The sequence below is a fragment of the Filicampus tigris genome, chromosome 5 (genome assembly GCF_054856515.1).
Source record: "Filicampus tigris isolate MCC_2025a chromosome 5, RoL_Ftig_1.0, whole genome shotgun sequence".
Taxonomy (NCBI): Eukaryota; Metazoa; Chordata; class Actinopteri; order Syngnathiformes; family Syngnathidae; genus Filicampus; species Filicampus tigris.
The window spans coordinates 21,047,501-21,064,463 of record NC_141221.1 but is presented as its reverse complement, the minus strand read 5'-3'; the positions used below and the strand labels follow the sequence as shown (position 1 = coordinate 21,064,463).

Genomic DNA, 16,963 nt, shown 5'->3' with positions numbered 1-16,963 from the left:
ATTCAGACACACTATAGCAGTTTTATTCTCTTTTTACCAGTCATCTGAGCTTTAATGAGACTCTTCAGTTGAAATGCTAGTGGAAATTGTTGCTATTTATATCATATTTATAAATGATAGGCGATACCCATTGTTGTCACTGTCGTTTTGATCGTTGCTTGGCAGTCAAAACGGCAACGGGAATTGGCCATAAAAGGCAGAGGAAATCCCGCCGTGCGGTGTCCTAGTCAGTATCAGCCGTAGCAACGCCCCCCGATTTGGAGTGAAACTGCAACACATTTTCAAAACACCTTGAGTGGGTTACGCGCAAGTATGAAGGCAAACTGGGTGCGGCATTGCCGAAGGGACTGCTCGCAGACGTCGCCCGCGGGAGTATAAAGAAGCCTTAACTCCTTAACATTTACATACCATATCCCTTTGCATGTGAACGGACTGAGGGAATGTAAGGACGGAAACGCTTAAGTGGATGAGGACGGAAAGGGTCGGAGGATGATTGTTTTTATGAAAAAGGATGGCGGGCCGAGGACGGAAGGGTGCCCAGGTCGTGGATGGAGAACGGAAAGGCAAAATAGGGTAAAGTGCTTGGATGATCAAATCAGAGCTGGGAAAAGAGCAAGTGTGCGTGTGCGTGTGTTTGAGTGTGCGTGCATGTGTAAGTGTGACAAGACAGCCTTCTGCCTTGTGATGCTGAGGTATGGTTGTTTGATGCTTTTTTTGGCATAGTTATATGGCCAACAGTAAGGTTTATCGTCTCAATTGAAGAGATGCTACAAAGACAGACGTTTGCCCCGAAAATAAACATAAACAATAATGACTTTTTTTTGCGTGTTACAATAAACGATTCAATTCAGTTCAGTTCAATAAACTTGCATCTTTTAAAACAAAGTAACTTTTCCAATCAAATCGTTTTTTGTCACTGCCAACCCCCCAATTTGGAGTAATTAAACCCTAATTTGATTGATATTTGCATTGTGCAGGTATGGAGCCAGAATGTTGCCATTTGCTTTTGTCAATGAAAATAAATTGCCATGATTGAAAAAGATGTAAGATGTAAACATTGGCAGTAAAAATGATTGCATTGTACATTTGAATACTTTAACTGTCTGCAACATGCATTCATCAAAACATCTCAAATTATACTACTATAGTGTATTACACAACTGCAGCTACCTTTGGCAGTGGAAATGCAAAATATGTATAAGATATCAAATTCAAGAGAATTGTGCTGTTTGGAGAACATTGAGCTTTGGCTAAATGAAAAATTGGGCTCTGTGGTTTCCATTAAAATGTGCCTATGCAGAAAGAAATTGACTTGTTTCAGAATATGGCTGAACAGTCTTTCAGAAAGTGAAAGTAAATTTGAAGAGGTAGATTGTGTTCTTTCTTCTTGTAGACTTGAAGGATGCAGAAAACATGCTCTCTTGCTTGTTTCAAATGCACTAAAATACTTTGACCCAGATTCAACAGACTGTGCTCAAGACCCGAAATCCCAGACTAGGTTGACAAAAAAAAAAAGCTTATGTGAGATAGAGCTTTCAACAAATCATGCACGGTGGTTGATGTATTAAACAAGAGTGGTTCTGGTCCCTAAGATTAGCAGATCGCCAACTGTGTTGTAGACTTTCTTATCTAAAATAGGTTAAACAGAACCAAACTCAGAGCAGTTGTTCATAGATACTTCATATTATGCTATCCATAGATCACTGATCATACCTTTTGTGTGACTGCATTCAAAATATTGTGATGCTTAAGTGTTCAAAGTTCTCAGCCTGCCGTTATTAAGGAAACAGTGTGTAGAAGGTTTTGATTTTTCAATGTTCATTCATTTTGAAACCCATTATTAATTTCAATATGCCAAAAAAAAGTTCTATCACATCAACGTACATTTTTTTAATATACTCGTAGGCAGACCCGCCACCAAGGACGGGCCATAATGGGCCATCCCCGCCCACCATTTTGCCCCACCGCCCCCAACACACACACACACACGCTCACGCTTGATAACCTTTACCATGCTTACTAATTTGCATACTTTGTATAACGTTCTTGTGTAAATAGCGAGTTCATGTGACTTAGGTATACATGTCACATGTGGCTCGAGGACTGGAGGTGGAGTGGGCAACACAGTACGGAGTGTGGGGCTAGAGTTCGCACGATATTGTGATTACATTTAGCAGTGTGGGTTGATAACCAGTTAATTGTGTATTTATTTACTGTAAGCACATTGTTACAACTGGCCATAATCTATTCCACCAAAATGTTTTGTTGGAGTGTTTTGTGCAATGTTTTCCATATACCCAAGTTACCACATAGCCATCGTTAAGTTGTTGTCATGTCGCAAAGTCACTTACCGGAAGTGGCACCAATTCTGTGTCACAATAAAAGCACATACTGAGTGCTACTTAAACACTGCTAATTTAACCACGTTTTGTTTAATATAGCTTGATAAGGGGCTAACCAGAGTGGTCGACTGGTTAGCACATCCACCTCACAGTCCAGAGGTCGTGGGTTCGATCCCGGCTCCGGCCTCCCTGTGTGGAGTTTGCATGTTCTCCCTGTGCCTGCGTGGGTTTTCTCCGGGAACTCTGGTTTCCTCCCACATTCCAAAAACATGCATGGTAAGTTGATTGGACACTCTAAAAATTGCCCCTAGGTGTGATTGTGAGTGCGGATGTTTGTTTTCTCTGTTTGCCCTGCGATTGGCTGGCGACCAATTCAGGGTGTCCCCCGCCCACTGCCCGGAGACAGCTGGGATAGGCTCCAGCACGCCCAAGACCCTTGTGAGGTCAAGCGGTATGGATAATGGATGGATGGATAGCTTAATAAGTGAAAGTGTCTTAAACTATGCGGTGTACAAACGTTTTTTCTCCTATTTTAAGTCTCTCTTCAGAAAAGCTGAATAAACACATCCATACCCAAACACCCATAGCTCACAAATAATGTAAGATAGAAGTGAATTGAATGAGGGAAAACTGGAGAAGAGCAAGGAAAGACAAACACTTGCACTGTGAATTTATTGGGAATCATTCTGAGTTGGCCTCAAATGGCGTTTGGCCAACACACTGGTGAGAAGATGGCTCATTTAACTGAATCAGTGAATAAGTAGCAGAATCACATAGTTTTCTATTTTGGGGTTAAGATATGCTAGTTTTTATCACTCAGACATTAAAATGATGAATAAACAATGGCGTTTGCGTCTTTCTACCCTTAAAGCCGGGAGAGCGTATACGTCATTTTCTATTTATTATTTAACTCTCGGTCTCTTAACCAATGAAATGCATCAGAATATACACGTGAGAGTGTCGTAAGCCCGCGTTGGATGTTCCAGAATTCTTTCGAGTGATAATGGCGGACCCCACAATCGAGGGAGCCCTTAAATGAGTAACGGCTGTGATATGGACGACGTGATTGTGGACTTTGAACCAGTAGGAGTCGAAAGTGATATATCGTTAAGATATATGTTTGTAGACAATGATAATATCAACGTCTTTGTAACAGAATAGAGGATTGTAGTTGCCAGACGATTTTTTTAAATTAAAAATAGTGCTTCTCTTGGACTGACAGTTTATTTTTACCTCTTCGATTGAAACAGTAAAGATGACTAAAACTCGGGTCTATGTAAAAGCCAAATGTCTAAGCTCTCAAATTCTTTTGGAATGATGTGTCTGTCTGCTACAGAGGCTGATATATTAATAAATTTGTAGGTGTTGAATTTCTGGGAAAACTTCAGGTTGTCAAGGGTAATTCCAAACACGACGTTAGGTTTTGGGGAGCTGTTGAGCCAGGCGCTTTAGGCCTTAATGGGTTAAAATAAAAGGGTCAAGATCTCAGTGAAGCAAGTGGGCCAGTCAGGGTCCACTGGAAAAGGAATTCTGAAGAGTGTCTCAAAACGCAGAATAAAATAACGGGGTTGATGGGAATCACCGTTGTCTTTTTCTTTATCTATTATTTTTTTAAAGGGCTTGCTTGGCCACTTATAAGTGTCGCAGGTGGAGCCTTTCTTAGCTGACTTTCGAGAAGAGACAGGCTACACCTTAGAAGAGTTAAAAGCCATTCACAGCACTTACTGCTATTTTCTGACAAATGAAATTAAGATGGGCACTCTGTTACCTGTTTTTTGCTCTGCATTAACTTACCAATATGACCATAAGTTGTAATCAAAAACAAAGACACTCAACATTATTTTATATGCGCTTGAAAGAAGCAAACTCTTGCATTAAATTGATTAAAAACAGATTTCAGATACATGCAAACATTTTATTCTGACCTTGATCAACTCTTTAAATGTAGATTAACACAACCAGACTATTCGATCGAAAATCAAATTACTCTTGCGAGTGTACGCTTCGATCAATTGGAAATCAGATTAGTCTTTCAAATGTCCCAGTTTCTGTGGCAGGACATTAAATTATACAGTCACAAAGTGAAAATCAATCCCACACTGGCTGTAACCAAAGTCAGCTCTTAGTATTGCTACACCTGGAAGGAAAAGAGATATTAGGAGAGTGGTGGACCATTGAGAAAATGTCAGTTATTAATGGATAACGAGCAAATAGATGGAAATGAAGGAAACACCAAAACTACGTTTTTCTTTTCAGTTTAAACAATATAGACGGAAAAAAATGTTTTTATCATGTGTATGACAATTGCAAATCAACAACCATCTAGCCATCCATTATCCTCATGAGGGTCGCGGGCGTTTTAGCCTATCCGAGCTGTCTTCGGGCAGTAGGCGGGGTTACACCCTGAACTGGTTGCCAGCCAATCGCAGGGCACACACAGACAAACATACATTCGCACTCACAATCACACCTTGGGACAATTTAGAGTGTTCAATTAACCTACCACGCATGTTTTTGGAATGTAGGAGGAAACCGAAGTACCCGGATAAAACCCACGCAGGCACGGGGAGAACATGCAAACTGGTCCCGGTGCCAAAGACCCCCCACCCGAAGGAGCTCAACAGCTTCAGACCGGTGCCGCTGACGTCTCACCTGATGAAGACCCTGGAGAGACTGGTCCTTGTCCACCTGCGCCCCCTGGTGAGCTCCTCAATGGACCCACTCCAGTTCGCATACCAGCCTGGCATCAGTGTGGATGATGCCATCATCTACCTCCTCCACACTTCACTCTCCCACCTGGAGAAGGCGGGGAGCACTGTGAGGATCATGTTCTTTGATTTCTCCAGTGCTTTCAACACCATCCAGCCCACCCTACTGGGAGACAAGCTGGAGCGGGCGGGGGTGGCGCACCACCTCACCACATGGATCCAGGACTACCTCACAAACCGGCCACAGTATGTGAGGACACAGGACTGTGTGTCTGACGTGCTCCTCTGCAGCACGGGGGCCCCACAGGGAACTGTCTTGGCTCCCTTCCTGTTCAGCCTCTACACCTCGGACTTCAACTACAACACCCCTACCTGTCACCTGCAGAAGTTCTCTGACGACTCTGCGATTGTCGGCCTCATCACAGGCGGAGATGATCGGGAGTACAGAGAACTTACTCAGGGTTTTGTGGACTGGTGCCAGCAGAACCGCCTCCTGATCAATGCGGGGAAATCCAAAGAAATGGTGGTGGATTTCGGTAGGCGCCAGCACTCCTCACCTGCACCAGTGAACATCCGGGGAACAGATGTTGAGAGAGTCTCAACTTACAAGTACCTGGGTGTTCATCTGAACAATAAACTGGACTGGTGCGACAACACAGACGCCCTCTATAGGAAGAGTCAGAGCAGACTCTTCCTACTCAGGAGACTGAGGTCTTTTGGGGTTCACGGGACACTCCTCAGGAACTTTTATGACTCGGTGGTTGCATCGGTCATCTTCCAGGGAGTGGTCACCTGGGCAGGCGGCGTCTCGGCCCGGGACAAGAAGCGGCTGGACAAACTGGTCAAGAGGGCCGGCTCTGTCCTGGGCTGCTCCCTGGACTCTGTGGACTCGGTGGGGGACAGGAGGATGTTGGCCAAGCTGTCATCAATGCTGGGCAACCCGGACCACCCCCTCCAGGGCACCCTAACAGCACTCCACAGCACCTTCAGTGACAGACTGTTACACCCTCGCTGTGCAAAGGAGAGATTCCGCCGTTCCTTCTTGCCTGCTGCTGTCAGACTCTTTAACAAGAACATTGTGTAGTCTCTACAAACTGGCGGTCATTAGTGCAATTGTGCAGTCCTGCACCTGAGCTCGTATCGTGCAATACCCAATATTCCCCACTACTGTAATACCGTGCAATACTCAACATTCCCCACTACTGTTAGTCTAGTTTTATTTTTATCCAATGCTGTTCCTTACATTTCACTACAGCACTGCAGCACTGTCACTTAGAGTATTTTTTCCTCTGTACTATGTACAGGCCGAAATGAGTGTTCCTCATATTTTTTATGTAGATGTAGGTTGGTGTGTATACACATGTGTATATACACATGTTACTGCGTATATCTACATAGGTTTGATTCTAAATGTTTGCCGTCAATGTTATACATTAATGGCCACATTATGCCGCCGCCCCTGTGTGACCTATATCTTTGCTACTGTAACAATGAAAATTTCCCCACTGTGGGATCAATAAAGGCATTCTTATCTTCTTATCTTACACAGGAAGGCCCGGGTAGGATTCGAACCCAAGACCTCGGAACTGTGAGGCGGACATGTTAGTCAGTCGGCCACTGTGCTGCCCACAAATTAACATCTGTTAAAAAAAAATGTAATTACAATAAGTGCCACAATAAGTACAGTAGTTTAACTGCTAAATCAAAATTTTTTGGGTGAAGAATGGCGTGGCCCATGGACAACAAATTAGAAACCCCAACAATTGAGATTATAATTAAGAGAATCTTAAACACATTCAACCATTTTCTATGCCTTTATGTGTCACAAGAACTACAACAGCCAAGACAGATCTCATTTTTACAAAAAAAATCATAGGAATGTAAATCCAATATTTACCATATCCAGTCTTTCTATGCCTTGAACCCACAATACATAATTGCCCTTGATTCCTATACCTGATCACATAAGCTGCAGCCAACTGACACTGCCCTGCTTTCCCTCACTAACAACAGCCTGCAGACGTTCTGTGACAAGAGCTTTCAATGCCGAAGCAGCAACATGTGTGAATAAGGTGCAATGGCGTAACTGGGATATATTCCACATGGGTTTTGAGGTCAAAGGGGCATGACATTGCACACATGAATAGAGGACAGAAAAAAGCTAAAAATAAGGAATAAGTAAGCAAGGAATAGACCATGGCAATGATTAGAATTGCAAATAGCTGCCTTGTTTTATTGCGATCCATTCCCACCCTTTCCCCAGACCCTATAGAATCAGTAAAATTAAATTAATAAATAAATAAATAACATACATGACCACCATAACATAATTAACACTTAAATAACATTTTCCCATCACAATCCCGATACAAATGAATACATAAAATAAAATTCTAATAAAATAACTTAAGGTGTCGTTACACTCTGAAGGATATGGATGACTTCCAAGTGTTAGTGAAGTGATTATTGTATTGCATATGGATAATCGTGGTTTTATGTCAATCAGTATATTAGTGATACATGGATCAGATAGTAATTGTGTTGCACATTTATGGTCATTATACACAATCATCTAAATATCTTTACACATATGTAGTCATATAACAATTAATAGTCAAAGAAGAAAGAAAACTCTTTGTGTCTTGTGTTACTACACACGTACACACGCACACGCACAAACACACACGCACACACCAACAGGCATTCACATACAATTGTCATGCACGTTTTTATCGGTACACGCATATACACACAAGATTGTGGAGTGGAATGTGACCTCGAGTTGTTTCACAGGGCTGAGTCTTTTTTACTCTGGAGCCGCCGGGGGAAGGACTCGAGGCACCAAAATGACCTGGGACTTGGAGTGATAAACCACAGAGGGAGAAGATTTGAGTCTACCGACATTTTTTGATTAGATTTCTCTGTTAGGGCAATATGATATATATGTGAGAGTTGCATTTTAGATATCGCTCTTTTCTGACTGTGCCTGTATTGGGTACGGGTCCTCGCAAGGTTAAGGAAAGCAGCCCAGCTTGACTTTTGTCAGATTCCTGTACTTCAGAGACTGAAAGAAACAGACGGAAAATTCAATCAACTTGTGGGAGTCATTGGATGCCTTCTTGAAAGATAAAACGAACACGTAGTGAGTAAGTAGTTGTTTTTGTGAATTGCTAATTGGGCTTGCGCCCTAGTGACCCAAACAACTCCAATGACGGGCATATCAAAACTTTCCCAATTCAATACACAAAATAAAATTTTGTCTTGTTAACTAACTGTTAACATTTAGTATATACCTTATCCCTTTGCATGAAAAGTATGTCCTTATCTAGGACATCTCTAGACCGTAAAAATCTCTCCAAGCCGTCATTCATGTTCACTCAAGTGCCGCTGTAAACTTTTAACAACCGTATATCCGCCCGCGTTGGAATACACATTAAAAAAACGCATCCACACGAAATCGCGGAAGTGCGCTTTCAAACGCACGCCAAGCCTCTAGGCGGCAGTAGTTAGCCAAATACTGTCCATTCAGAAGGAACTTCCGTCCTTTGACGTCACTTCTACGAAACCAAAAACACGGCGCCAAACCCGTTCGGGAGAACCGACAAGAGGTCAGAATTGCTTTTGAACCTTTCAACGAGAAGCAGTGGTTGGTTGCGGACAAATAAGTAAGCAAAAAGCGCATCGAGAATGGCTATAACCAACGCAGCGCTGCGAGAATCCATGTTGACTCTAATGAAAACACAAGTCGCGCAAGTGACGTCAAAGCATTGTTGTCGCACAGTGACGACGTAAATCTCCGGGTTTAACCGTCCACACCAAAACACGGATGCGGCGATATGCTGGAGATATCCGCAAATCTCTTCTGCGGGGACGTGTGGATGATAGGGCTAACCGCAGGTTTATATCCGATGTTTTCAAAAACCCCGGCTATGTGTAGACAGGGCCTTAAAGCTATGACCCAGAAGTGGAAGTCTCTGGTTCTCCTCCTAAAAACACATGCCGTTTTTTTGCAATAATTATTTTTGCTGCGAAATGACACCATAAAAACTGAAAACGTATTGCATTATAATACACAACTTTTGCAATAAAATGCAATAGTATTGCGTTATAACAAAATCTTAAATATTCTCGTGACGGCTCCTGGACAAAATTTACAGGCTCTGTAGCCTGGTGACCAACGGTGGAGGTGTTGGCAGCTAAATGCTATCTTGGTTGACACTTAAACAGTTGTAAACAATTCAATCCACTCACGATACTCCCAGCCAGTCAGTGGATGTCAATAGGAAATTAGCCAGCTAATGAGCTTTAAGCTTTTCAGTTTTAGAATTGCCTGGGAAATGTAGAGTCCATGAACGCTACTGCGTTATTGATCACGAAAGTAGTTTTACTACTGAAAATATGCTTGATGTTGAAAATAGCAAAGTTGCAACCATGCTACCAAGAAATGTAGTTCAACTAGTAACAGTACTACTTGTAACACCACTATGGCCCAACAATGTCTACAAACAAGCGGCAGAAGAATATTTAGCATGGAAGACGCAGTCACTCCGTTACTTGATAACAGCTAATTAACATATGGAAACTCTATGAATCCAATGTATTGCCTCACTCAACAGGACTCAAATATGATGTCATATATAGAACCTCTTGTTACAAAGGGTTACAAAATGCAGAGTTTTGACCACCATGTCCCATCACTCTTTAATAAGTTATAATATATACCAGGGCTATTCAACTGGCAACCCGGGGGCCGGATCAGGCCCGCCAAGCATGTTGGTCCGCACCACGGATGATTGCCAAAAAGAAAAAACACAGACGTTCGCCACATGTACACATCCTTATGTTACACATCGCCTGGGAAGGTGGAAGTTGCTGTGGCGTTGTGCAGTGCTATGCCTCTCTACCGACATTAGAAAAAGAATAAGGAAGCGGCTTCAGAGCTCTTCTTTCTGCACGTGAAATTGAGGGATTGCAGAGCGGCAGAGGCTGAGCGTTTTCACGCTGGATGTTTCCCCCCAAAGCAGGAGGAGAAGAGCTTGCTGGCCCTTTGAGTAACTCATAGTAAAATTCACAAACAGTAAAAAGTTCATGAAATCAAAGAACAGAGAAGTTCATTTGTCCAAAAGTAACTCCTCTTTTTTTTAGAATCTTAATCAAGAATCGTTAGGAACCGGAATCTAATCGAAGAACCGAAATTTGAACCGGAATAGTCCAAATTCAAACAATGCCGTCGCTCGGTCTGTGAACGTGGCGCTATCAAAACTGGAAAAAAAAGGTTGATTTAGAAAATCGCCATTTTAATACAGAGTGGACCGACAAATACCCGTCTGGCCCCCGGCCCCTTGGATTTTTGATAATGTGGCCCCATGAACACTTTAGTTGAATAGCCCTGTTATATATACATAAATTGAAAAGACACATTTTGTAGTGCTAGTGACAAAGTCAAAGCATTTTGACTAAACACGTTGACTACGCATGCAGTAAGCAGTCAATGTTATTGTGCACAATAACAAGTGTCAGGCTTCATAAACTTGCTGGTCAATAATTTCTATTTAATCACCTTGTAATAACTGTTTTTTGTGTATGTTCTCTTCATTATCTCCTCAAAGTCGGAGCTAGCTCACACTTCTGAGCATATTGTATATGACCTCACACCTCTAGGAATCATGTGCAAAGATTTTAGTAGTGCCAGAATATTTCAACAGCTAATAATTTCACCATGGGGTCCTTTATTAAGATGTTACTCACACAACTGTCCTGATTGAGAAACTCCTCACTAATCATCGTCATTATAGCTTACAGTATGGTATAATTTTCCCCCACTTCTCAACTGCTAATAGACTGCAGGTATGTTTGACATTATTTGAGACCAGAGTGGGATTTTTGTACTTACCCGAGGTGAGTTATGTAGTATACTGTCTTCCACAAGGGCATTTCACCAATGATATACGCATAACACAGTGTTGTATTCCTCTCCAGAATACAAACTGCAGTTCAATTCCAAAGATTAAATCACCAACCTTTCAAGTCCCTAACAGAGACAGCACAGTAACTGTTTTTTAAACCTCTGCTAACATGCATAATTCCTTTAAACACACAGTCTCCCCATGCAAATATTTATCAAATGAACACACACACCAAGTTGCAATCAAATATATGTGACAAATGTTAAAAAAAACAACCTCCATCGGAGAACCAATTATGTATGATGGCATTGTTTTTCTTAGTCCCACAAGAACAAGAAGCCAACACAAAGCCTATTATCTCTCAGATTTGTAACTGTTTATTGGCCTCTTGTTTAGTATCGACAAATAATGGATCCCATCATTGTAATGCCAAACCTGAAGCTTGATTTATGCAATACTAAAGTCACTTCGCACTTCATCCTTTTTATTCTTCTCCGGAGATTGTTGAATAAATAGTGTAGCAAGTAGACAATAGCAAAGAATAACTCAGATCACTATCAGGTGACCAGTTATTAATAATCCATCATCCTTCATGTCAAGTTCCACAAGAGAGTGGAATGTTCCAATGCTGCTGGTGATTATGGTCTACATAATTTTTTTTTTAAATCTTGTTAGAAATAACAAGTATTATGTACATGTATACTGTATGTACATAAACCCACTCAAAAGTGTGTGATTTCATTATAAGTAAGCCTTTGGGAGAAAAAAAACAAAAAAGATGGCTGTGATTTTTAGCTGACACACACATGGCAAACACTTGAAAATCATAAGTTCCTTCCTGGCCTCATTTTCAGTTGTGTGGTTGTGTTCAAGAGGTCACCTGTCAGCACGGAAAGATAATTTTGATTGAAGTGGCTCGTAGTATAGACAGCATATACATTGCAGCAAAAACAACGTGAATATACGAGGGGTGTATCAAACGTTTCAAGCAGAAGCGTTGATGCATGATTAAACATATGCTTTTTTTTTAAAGTTCAACCTTTTGTAAATATTCCTGGCAAATTTTAATATTCTAACATGCTTCTTATATTTTTTGCAGGTTTTTGAATAAGCAAGGGTCAATGATTCAGTGAAAAATGGAGAAAACAGAAATTTGTGCAGAAATTCATGCAAATTCCAACTTGTTCCCCATCCAATTATTATGGTAGTCGGAAGGAAAGCCCGTTTAAAATCATAGGCGGACCGGTCTATAGGCGATTACTATTTTTTCCGGTCGTACAAAAAGGTGGATAGACGGACGGCAGAAGGGTAACCCAGTTAAAGGTGGTAGGCGTTAAACGGATCGCAAATTTTTAGTAAAATGGAAAGAAGCATCCCTAAACGCATTATGTTCAGAGGTTTCATTGTACACATTTTGTGTTTTACCTTTTCATTTTCTATTTTGAAACCAATTTACATGCACACCTTCTCCGAGCAAATATACAATCTGTCTTTGGCTTCAGGTTATTGTGTAGTAAATGTCGAACAGGTAGTTAAACGGGACACAACAGCTGCAGTTGGCAAGCAGCACTTATCAATGATTAACCAACTTAATGTATTCTCTCACCATTTTTATTTCATAACTTCTGAAATATTTTCATTGACAGAACTTTGCAAGTGATTGCCACAAGCATAAATGGTTTCCTCTTTGAAGATGAAAACTGTTGTCAGCATGAAATAGCCAGAACGGTTTGTCGCATTAACTATGCTTGTGATCATGGGATTCACAAATATTGTATTTCCTGACTAGAACACACACTCCTCATATTTTCACAGAATTCCTTGACAAACATGAACTGCCTTTGATCTGATCATGTTAGCCTTGACGGAAATATCCAGTCCTTCGCAATGTGGAAGTTGGAAGGGAAAAGTGCCTGAGAGCAGAGCTTGGGCGTCACATCACATTACCTGAGGATGCGTCAGCTAAGTCAGGTCATGTGTGTGTTGCTGCGGGAGAATATTCCCCAGCTGCACTCTCTCTGCAGGGACAAACTTCCTCGCCTCACAAATGTTTTAAAAAGCGATCACAGCTTCCTATTGACATTGAATATCTATAGGCACTAAAGACATTAAGGTTCTTTTCTAAACCAAATACCATTTTGAGGTTATCACACAGGTTATCACTGTGATTCTATCATCCAACCTGCAACGCAAGTTCCTTCATTCCTTCAGCCTGACTTTTCTTGGACATCCAAGGAACTACAGAAAAGCACCCTCTCATCCCACTGTTTTGAATAAATCATTCATGTTTGACTTTTGAATTATTGAAAGTGTACATATTACTCTCAGGAAAAGTGAAAAAAATGAAGCCAAAACACATTATATCTTATTAAGGGAGTGGGTCTGTTACGTGAGGAGAGGGATTTGGACCCAGTAGCAGACATGACACGGAAGTTGAAAAGTAAAGGTCTTTATCAACGAAAATACAAAGTAACTACAGAGAGCAGGACTGGAGGAATGCTGACTGGGAGAAAGCTTGCATCCTCATTCGAAGAAGGTACTGCCAACGTGTCACTCAGTAACCCAAGCTTAGGCCTTGTCTACACGTAGCCGTTTTTTTTTTTTTTATCTCAGTTCAAACAGTATGGACTGAACCAGAACTGATGCCTATGGACTTAGCTATCTGCTGGACATTAAGACGTCTGTTATACTTTGTGAAAGACCATATGGTGAATGGCATCAGCCAGTGGTTGATATTTGTGGATGACCTGACCAAGGGTCATCTTCGGTGCTAACTCCGCCTCGCTTGAAACTCAGCAGCCCCGAAATTGGCAAAAATTTGTAGTTGAATTTGTACTGATATATGATTAGGATGGCTTTATTGTATATGGATATTGTTTTGTTTTATATCGTTATAACTATGTCTTTGCTGCCTTCTTGGCCAGGTCTCTCTTGGAAAAGAGATTTGTAATCTAAAGTACTTTTTTTAAACCTGGTTAAATAAAGCAAATAAAATAAAATCTAACTTTTTCACAGGTGCATAAGAGGTGGAGTCAACAGCAAGTCTGTGGATTTCGCTGGGGTTCAACTTTTCTTTTGTAGATACTTTGATTTCTTGAACTTCTGATTTGTCCATCTTCAGCTTCATCACACACACCCCAACTTTCATGGTCACGGTCGTCACCCGTGAAAAAATTAAGACAGATCTGTATTAGCTTTTCTAGGTTCCCTGTGTTACAACCACAATACAAATGTTTAGCAACAGATCTTTTTTCTGGGTGAGGGTTTTTGAATGACGCTCACCATCATTATCTAGACCATATAGTCAACTATCTAGACCTCTTTAAGGTATGTACAAATCAATAATAAAGACAATCAACATGATAGTTCAATCAACTTTGATTAAACTTTGCAACTTGTACCAGAATTCCTGACATGTAAAATTGTAAATTATGGAGCAACTTAAATTTACATCATGGCTCAGCTTCAGAAAATAGGTGAGCTGTGATTGGTCGTTACCTGAGCCCTGAGACACTGTGATGTCATTTTCAATTGACAGAAGTGACAAAATGGCCGCCCCCAGAGATGGCTAAAAACAGGTGGATTAACTCTTATTCCACAAACGCAATACTTATCAGAATGCCTTGTCTCAACTAGTGGGCCTGCTGGGAACATATTCTTGATAAAAATATGTTTGGGTTGACTTTCAATTTAAATAATTTTAGATATAAATGTTTAGCGCATTTTAAAATGGAACAAAAAAAAACCTGTACAGTATGCAAAGTTGCATTAATACTATGAAACGATGTATATTTTGCTGTGGATTTTTCTGCTTATTCATATTCCACAAATGCAATATTAATCAGATTGCCATGTTTAGACTAGTATGAATGTATAGAATATATCATTATAAAGAATATTTTTGAGTTGACTTCATCTTTACGTATTTTTAATGAAATGTGCCATAACTTTGGACTCGCTTTAGAGTCGCTAACACCGTTTAGCCATGAAACCACATTACCCACAATGCTTCATTTTACATCATGGATGAGATGGGTTACCTCTTCTGTGCGTGGGGGAGCAGCAGGAGACAAGGCAGGTTCGAGAGAAAAGCAAAGCGCCAAATAAATAAATATGTATATAAATGCGTTGTCGACTATTGAGTTAACTGTCAAGAAATTTGATCGGGTCCCCGCCTGACAAATGATTGTAGTCATTTCCTTCTGGTATAGTTATATGTAGCACATTGTCTACTATAGTACTGATATCCAAACTGTAAAGTTGTGAAACTCTCGTCTTGGATTTCATTAGATGTGCAGGGTTATCTAATGTTGTGTCCTGGATCTAACACAACATTGTGATGATTTATCAGATGACTTCAATCATTTAATTACAGTCACCTTCCATTCTAGAGTCCACAAATGAATCAAGGCAAATTATTGTTACTATTCTAAAATCCCCTGATCGATCATATAATCTGATTGTCAATGTGAGAGAATGTGAATTACCTGAAACACCTTTGCACGCTTAGTGGCAAAACAGCCGTGTTTATTAAAACAGGAAAGAACTCACGGAAGTATGTCTAAAATGTCATAAAATACTTCGACACCAATATCCACAGTACAGTATTTATGTTTATTTGGCGCAACTTCATTGATGATAAATGTGTTTATGTAAAGGTGATGTGATGCCCATAAAGGGGCCATTGTTTACCATTCTCCATGGATCTTAGTGGTATTATCTGGCTATGACTAGATTGTGGACAGGGAAAGTCAGAGGTACTGATTTCCACCAGAGTGGTCTAGAACATCCATGTTAGCCTGTGAGATTAAATATGTATTGGGTCTATACACAAGGGGTCATGCTTCTGGCTCACCGATGTGCGTAACATTAACTTACTCAGAGAGACAGTCAACATACATTTCTAGAATCCTTACCAACCCACTCATCCAAAGCCGAATCCTGCAGCTTCATTTTCTATAAGTCTACACAAGTCTTCGATCACATTCATCACAGCTATGCTATCATCAGCACTCACCACCATCAGAATTTCCTCTGAGTCCTGCTTTGATTCATATGTTAACTCCACTCTCATTTGTTTCATTGTGATTACTTGGCACTCTTTAACAGGAACTGTGTAAGTTAAGTCTGGTTTGCTCTAGGCAAGTGCTGCCGAAACTTGAATTTTCCCGCTAACAGATGCCAACTTGCCAAATTTGTTCAGTAATGGTTACTCTTGTTTCGTGTACCATTGGGCCTAATTACATAAACCAACATTATCAATGAGAGGCCAGGTGTTCTACAGTGTCTAAATTCTAAATCCACTCATGCTAATGTTACATACATGTTGCATTGGGGTATAAAGACAACACAACTATTCTAGAGTGTAAGGTATTGATTATGATTTTCATTGGTTCCATTATATGACAACGGGAGTGTGCTTGCATGCCCTCTGACTCTGAGAAATGACTGTCCACAAATCTTGAATGTATCCATCTGTTCTGTGACTTTTTCTACAAACAAGTCCTTTAACCCATTTTCATGCAACAGTGTTATTAGATTTCATTTTAAATTTGGTTTAGAAAATCTTGCGACACAAAAAGTGACCAGTTTCTAGACTTTCTTTTTTTTTTTTTTTTTTTTTTTTTTTCACAAATTACAGCATTTGCTGCACCGTTTAACTGTAACAAGTAGAATATCATCTCATCTGGATATTGCGTCCCCCGGCGTCAAACGTACCCCGTTATTGAGTAGATTTGACTCACAGTTCATTATTTGACGCGGCGGATGAACTTCGCTTACTTAGTCACTTACATTATTAATAGTTCATTGAGGTCAACAAGTGTAGCTGTCAGTTTAAAATGCAGGCGCGCGCATGTAAGCACTTGGCGTTTCATGACATACAGTACCTGTCCACGCTGATCACACAGAGGGTCATGATGGAGGCAGTGCAGCACATTACATCCATGCCGATGAATATGTTGCAAAAGACCTCGCCAAAAAGCCACTTGCCCCCCGTGAGGTCAGT

General features: G+C 40.7%; 1 protein-coding gene across 1 annotated transcript in view; it reads right to left on the bottom strand.

The window, feature by feature from the left end:
* Positions 1 to 16,963, bottom strand: part of htr7c (5-hydroxytryptamine (serotonin) receptor 7c) — a 33,974-nt gene that overhangs the window by 16,416 nt on the left and 595 nt on the right. The window contains exon 1 of the mRNA XM_086031797.1: positions 16,845 to 16,963. This exon is cut by the window's right edge and continues 595 nt beyond it. Within this exon, the coding sequence (XP_085887923.1) occupies positions 16,845 to 16,963 (119 nt within the window). The remainder of the gene's footprint in view (positions 1 to 16,844) is intronic.